The 6,693-nt window shown below is 29.1% G+C and overlaps 1 protein-coding gene across 1 annotated transcript; it reads right to left on the bottom strand.

Moving 5' to 3' along the window:
* Positions 1 to 2,646: 2,646 nt before the first annotated feature.
* On the bottom strand, positions 2,647 to 5,408 carry LOC105449774. Its single transcript, XM_011689158.1, has 5 exons — positions 5,198 to 5,408; positions 4,883 to 5,131; positions 4,393 to 4,587; positions 3,872 to 4,303; positions 2,647 to 3,408 (listed from the first exon to the last, which is right to left on the bottom strand). The coding sequence occupies exons 1-4, from the start codon at positions 5,406 to 5,408 to the stop codon at positions 4,077 to 4,079; spliced, it is 882 nt and encodes a 293-aa protein (XP_011687460.1). The 3' UTR covers positions 2,647 to 3,408; positions 3,872 to 4,076.
* Between the last annotated feature and the right edge of the window lie 1,285 nt (positions 5,409 to 6,693).

Genomic DNA, 6,693 nt, shown 5'->3' with positions numbered 1-6,693 from the left:
TTTTTACTATTTTAAGATTTCCGTTGATAGCATTGCCGGCGTACGACGTGATCCACGCGATACCGCTGCCGGTACACGACCACGGTAAGAGTTTTGCGACAATACAAGTCGAAAACCCGTGGATAGCTGTAAACGCGGAAACACACACATACATAGTCCCAGGCAGCAGCGTCACGTGATACTCACGTCAGTTTTTGGTCAGTCGTGACGTCAGTTATCCTTTTATAATCACGTAAAAATGACGTGAGAATGACCGGAATAAGTCACAGCCCACAGACGTCATAATAAAACGTGAAAATGACGTTATAAGGAGACGTGAAAATGACGTGTCAGTAATATTCTTATTGAGCTCTATCTGGACGTGAAAAAGACGTCATTTCGATATTTTTTTTAACAATAAATAGTCTACAGTATATATTATTTCATTTATATTTATTAATAAAGAGTAATTCTGCATACATTATTTTACTTAAGAACATAACATATATGATGTCATATATATTACAACAAAACATAATTGCAAAATAAATATCCAGCAAACAAGATGACGTCAAATAACGTTTCAATAATGTCATATGGATGTTAAATACGTCATTATGACGTTATTAAGGCGTTATTTGATGTCGTCTTTGCTAGAATGTATAAATATCCTGATGAAACATTTTCTATACGCAGTCATATAAAATTATATATAATTATACATAATACATACAATATAATTATATATAATTATATATGATTGTATATAATTACATATATACGAATTTTATATATTTAAATTATGCATGACAATTTTTTATCGGGATAATTTGTTAATATGCATCTGTACAAGAATGTATGAAAATAAAAGAACATACTAATAATTTTATACTGTTAATGAATGTATTATAGGAAAAGATATCCACTCCGTATCTACTATCATTGGTAAAAGTACACATTTCGCAATAATATCTTTGTAAGACCATGTGTGAATCTCAGATGACAAATTTTTTACTTTAAAAATATGTAAATTTTTAGATTCTATTGGATAAGAATAAAATGAATCATATGAAAGAAAATATTTACCAATTATTAAAATCTGATCTTCTAATCCTACTACAATATTAAGAATTTGTAATACCAAATTGTCTTTTGTAAGACAATAGCAATCAGCACAAGAATGACGATCAATAGTTAAAGTAAAAGATTCAAAACGCAGTTTTTTAAATTGTTTATAATGACAACCAATCGTTGGTAAAGGTCCAGAAGTATGTTCTAGCTCATACAGTATGGAATTCTCAGTTATAAGACGTTTATTAATAGAGGAGATAGAAAGTTCTTTGAGTCGACGATATATTTGTTGAAGTGGTTTGTTAGGAGATTTAATTGTTTGTTTAAGCTGCCCTAGATAATTCTCAAATACAAAAGCAGAGAATGTATCTAAAGGGCCAAATCTTTCTGCATCATTGCTTAAATGAGACAACATATGAATATTATATACATAAAATTGTAGTCCGTAAATATTTTCGCAATGATTAACAAAGATCTTTAATAGTTCATCAGCAAAGTCACATGTAAATCTAGAAATATGTTGTTTAGAAATTAATATCGTAATTGCACAATGCAATAATAAAAAATGCTGATAAATTGCTTCATCAATTACATTTTTAAGTACTAAAGGACCTGTATATATCAACAATGTTCTCAATTCAGTGGCTTTCCATCTCTGAAATTCTGATAGTGACCTAGGTTTTCTGTTTATTTCTACAGGAATACAATGCTTTAGTGATATTAATCGTTTTGATATTATATTTATAGATCTACTACTAAGTTTTACTTGTAATGGTTGTCCATTGATCCAAGACTGTACAAGTTTCCGTACGACACCCAGACATACACAATGCATGTAATCAATTGGAAAAGATGTGACTAAACCTATTTCAAGTTTTAATAATGGTGATTTACCAGTATGATGATCTTCATCCAACTGTAGTTCAAAAGATTCATCAGTCCGTTTTGGGGCTGAAGTATTTCTTATAATAACTTTTCGTTGAACGTAACAACCTGGTTCAGTACATTTATCACAGGAGGAATAACCACTATGTGATTTGATCATTTTCAAGTATGCCTTTGCTGGAGCATCGCATACAAAGCTATGAACTTCCACGCGATATTTTTTATTACAAAATTCAATGCCTTCTTTTAATAAATAATTCAGTTCATTTATAAAATCATCTAAAAATTTTTCTAGTGGTGTTGGTTTTGACGTGCCGCAGAAAATTCCAATAGTAAATGGTGTACTTCGTGTGGTATTTTTAACTATTCCCAAAATTGGCCAAAACTGAATGTTTGAGCTACGAAATAAAGGCAAACCATCAACATTAAATCCAATTTTAAGCACCTTGGCTGAAAAAGTAGTATTTTGTACTAGAAAAGTTTTTAATTCGTTTGCTAAGCCAATGTGGCAATATTCTCCATTTTCTAATTGTTTACTTTGCATATTAGTGGGTGTCTGGAGCAATGTTCTCGAATGAAGAGGTAATTCTGGGTAATAAGGTGAAATAATATGTAACAGACTAGTAAGTGCAGAATGAGAAATTTTATAACTTGTTGCCCAATCTTGTAGTTTTACGGATAAATCTTTTTGTGGATCATTTTGCAAAGATAAAAGTGGAGGATTATTTTGTATTACTAGAAGTGGATTAGTAATTGTACTACTGTCAGAATCATATAAATCTGCATTAAAAACAGTATTTTCAGAAATGTTCAGACTACATGAAGCAAAATTTTCTGTATATAAAGAGTTTTTTCTTTGAGGCAAAAAGTAATTACTATTATTGATACTTTCATCGTTACTACCATTTGAAGTAGTAACATTATTACTTTTTTCTTCAATTTTTATGTCATTTAAAATAGAAGTTACAGTTTTTGAGATTCTCCTATATAATTGTCGAACACCCACACTGCGTTTTAATTTAGTCTTTTTGTGTGTAATTTTAGTACTTGCCAACATTCTTGTACATAAAGAAAAAATAGATATTCTTAATAGCTACTTAATATCTAGAAATGCAAAGCTAAACTTATAAAATATCGCTTATATAAGGAACAGTAATAAATTTGGCGCAAAGACAAACATTAAAATAAATTAAAATGTTTGTATAAACAAAAACTAAAAATGTAATACATGCGCCATTTAGTATAAACAAATAAATTTTTAAAAACTTGAAAGATAACTCTCATATATATAACTTCTCTCAAAACAAAAAATAAACAATTCTTTACCAAAACTATTTAAAAATACTTAATTGTGTTCAGGAGCCCTATTTCTATTATTGCGAATTTTTATACGCTGAGGTGCGTGTTTAAGCCATATCTTAATCACATCCTCAATTTCCTTTTCTGTATGAGAAGAAGTTGATTTTACCGCTTCTATAAAACAAAAAACCTATATTAAAAACGTACAAATAAAAAATACAATGTTTCCTTAAAACCGCAGTCCATAGAAATTTTATATTATATGAGTAATATTAACTAAAATATGTACTTAGATTGTGTTGTGTTAATGTTATTAATTGCTACTAATATTATTAATGCACATGGAGCTATTTTGTGCACTTTATATATATATTTTTCATTTATATTATTTTAAATTTATTTTTATATATTATATATATATGTATATATATTTACAGTTCAAAACTGTAAAATATAAATAATCAAATAAAGCAACTGTATGCTCATGAGTTTTGCTTTGAATAACATTGGCACAACATATATAATTACATATTAGACATGTTTAAGCTAGCAATATTTGTTACAAATTTATTACTGTCCTAAAGATCTACTGTATAATAATAAACTTTTTTAAATTGTATACAAATAGAATACTTACGAAGTACAGCACTGCAGCACGTTAAGGAAGAAAAGGGACGTTTATTCATCCGCTTACCGTAAAAACTATAATTAGAAACTACGTCATCTGTTAAAAGATACTTGCAAATTCTATTAGTTTTTGATGTAAGATCTCTTCCACCTAATGTGGCTAAATATGAACACTGTAACATTAAAACTTGTATTAATAAAAATTAGGAAAAAAATTACTGATTTAATAAGAAATATTTAGTTGATAAATTTTGATTGTTTTTTAAGTAAGTTTCCAAAATATTTAAATCTACTTCGGTCGATATAGGCAACTGTACTGGTAAGTCTTCTAATCTAAATTGAGTTAAAGTAGGAGCAGCTATTTGTTTGTTATTAAGTATTGTCAATATCTCGTTATTTTGTTCTTTAATATGAATAAGGAAGGATAATACTTTTTTTATAACTGAAAAGAAAATAATAGTATATTAATAGTATTATATAATGATTAGAATCTGAAAATTTTACCGCGTACAAAATAAATTTGAATTTTACCTGTACCGTGACAGGAAGAAACACTATCTTGAGAGTTAGTTTCAATTATAGTCGAAGTAGTTGGAGTATTATTGCAAGACGATTGGAAATTATGTACCGCATCAGATCGAGTATCACTGTTCGATATTTCAACATCACTGTTACAAGGAGTCAATGTATTGGGTGTAGCAATTTGTTGAATGCGTTTGAAAGACCCTAAAACATATATGTTAATTATAATACATATAACTATGTTTAACATAATTTATATGCTTTAATTTGTTTTTAATTTGTTTTTAATCTGTTTACTGTAAATATGTTATAAAATATTGCTATCTCTGTCTCCTGTGTGTGTGTGTGTGTGTGTGTATGTGTGTGTGTCTTTCTGTCTGTACTTGAGCTCAGTTTCTATCTATCTTATTATTTTTGTGCTCTAACTGTCAGTAAACGAAGTGATAAATATTTACATTTTATGATAATAAAACTAGAAAAAGCATTTACTCAAACTTACGTGATAATGAAGGTGATAATGTTTCGTTACTTTTCTCATTTACTCTGGTAATTTTTGGTGGTGGTAAAAATTTATGCTTTCCTGATAAAGGCTCGTCTTCATCAGAGCTATAATCATCACTGCTATCATTTAAAAGTCTTTTCGGTTTTTGGATTCTCCTCTTCAATGGTAAAATGTCATCTTGCTCACTCTGACAATCAGAAGTTATCTGTGCTTGCTTTATTTTGCTTTGTGCCTTATTATAGTCATCTACAATACAATTACACATATGTTAGGGTAAACATTTTATTGAATATTATGTAATTTACACTTTACCTGTTTCAAAAAAGAGACGTTTTATTTTATAAATTGTCCAAGAACCATCTTGCTCTGGGATTACACCTTTTTTTAAAGCCTTATCATATTGAGACTGGGATTTATAAGGCGGCCAGAACACTTCCTGTTTACGTGGTGTTAGCCATTGACTGCTTATCAAAGCAACACCACCACCACTATCATCTGCAAATTCAATTCCTTTGTACGCCATTGCTAGGTAGTAAATATCGTTAAACCTACAAGTTTTAAATATAAATAACCTTATAATGTAAAAAGTTTTGTATTGTATTTGCAAGAATAGAACAAAAAATGTATTTCTATGTTTAAAAATATAAAATTAATTCTACGTTTACTATAATACATATATGTATAAGTCTGGCAGATCCGAGCAGAAAATTTGTTAGTGTTATCACAATTTATTTTGCTTTGTAAACTTTTCCTATTTATAGTTGCAAAATTAAGCTTATATATATATATATATATATATATATATATATGTAGTTTGGTTAAGCAGGCTTTAACGTTTTAATTGCAAAAAGTAAGTTAAAACAGATATATTTAATATTTATCCTTCCAGTAGGGACTCCCAGACCCGTTATAGTAACAACGCATAGATAACAAATAAAAAAGTAAACATTAAGTGTTAAAACATTAACATGTATAACATTTGAGAACAAATACTTACGTTAAAAAAGCACGTACAGATATTGTACATTTTATACTTTCGATAACAAAAAAGGTTATGAGAGGTTAAGTGCCGTTATAAATATTTCTAATTATTCAATACTTTCACAATTATATTCACTCACGTACAAGAATTATTGACATAAAAATAATATATTTGTAGAATAATAAGATACTCACCAACAAGCAAAGCGTAGATTACTAAAAAGCACAGAACTACAAAGCTCTTCAGTCTCCACAAATACGCAGGTTAAGAAAATATATAGTTAAATAAAAGCAGGAACGCGCAAACTTATGGCGCGAAACGCCAATACGGTGTGTACACACATACGCAGAAATATACATATATATTGTCGTATTTTGTTTGCAATCCTGGCACTTCGAACGAAACGGATGTATATTCGAATGCTAAAAGAAGCAAAAATGAGAAAATCGAGAGCAAAAATTGAAAGTAACATGAACTGAAATATGATTTCACATAAATATGTGGGGAAAATAAACTTGAATCTTACTTTAAATGTATGAACTCTGTGCATCTTAAGGAGCAGAGTAACGTCAAATTAATGACATATTAATAACGTCGCAGATATTATAGTAGTGACGTAAAATAACGTCATAATAATGTCACAATAACATCTTAAATAGCTGGCTAAAATCGACCTCTTAAAAACGTATAATAGACGTCTCTAAATTGACGTTATTATTACGTTAGAATATTCACGTCTTTTAAACGTTAGTTATTGGACACATGACGTCTAGGACCAGTAATCACTATTTATCGACGTGAAAATCACGTCACGTTGCTGCCTGGG

Source organism: Wasmannia auropunctata, unplaced genomic scaffold (genome assembly GCF_000956235.1).
Source record: "Wasmannia auropunctata unplaced genomic scaffold, wasmannia.A_1.0 LD336074.1, whole genome shotgun sequence".
NCBI classification, from domain to species: Eukaryota; Metazoa; Arthropoda; class Insecta; order Hymenoptera; family Formicidae; genus Wasmannia; species Wasmannia auropunctata.
The sequence above is the reverse complement of the archived record's forward strand: the minus strand, read 5'-3'. Positions and strand labels throughout refer to the sequence as shown.

Bases quoted from the DNA above. Each gene is read 5' to 3' on its own strand.
- LOC105449774 (XM_011689158.1), bottom strand. From the start codon at position 5,408: ATGGCGTACAAAGGAATTGAATTTGCAGATGATAGTGGTGGTGGTGTT. The intron at 5,132-5,197 runs GTAAAGTGTAAA...ATTGTATTGTAG, and splicing joins ACGTCTCTTTTTTGAAACAG to ATGACTATAATAAGGCACAA. The intron at 4,304-4,392 runs GTAAAATTCAAA...TTTTCTTTTCAG, and splicing joins TTCTTCCTGTCACGGTACAG to TTATAAAAAAAGTATTATCC.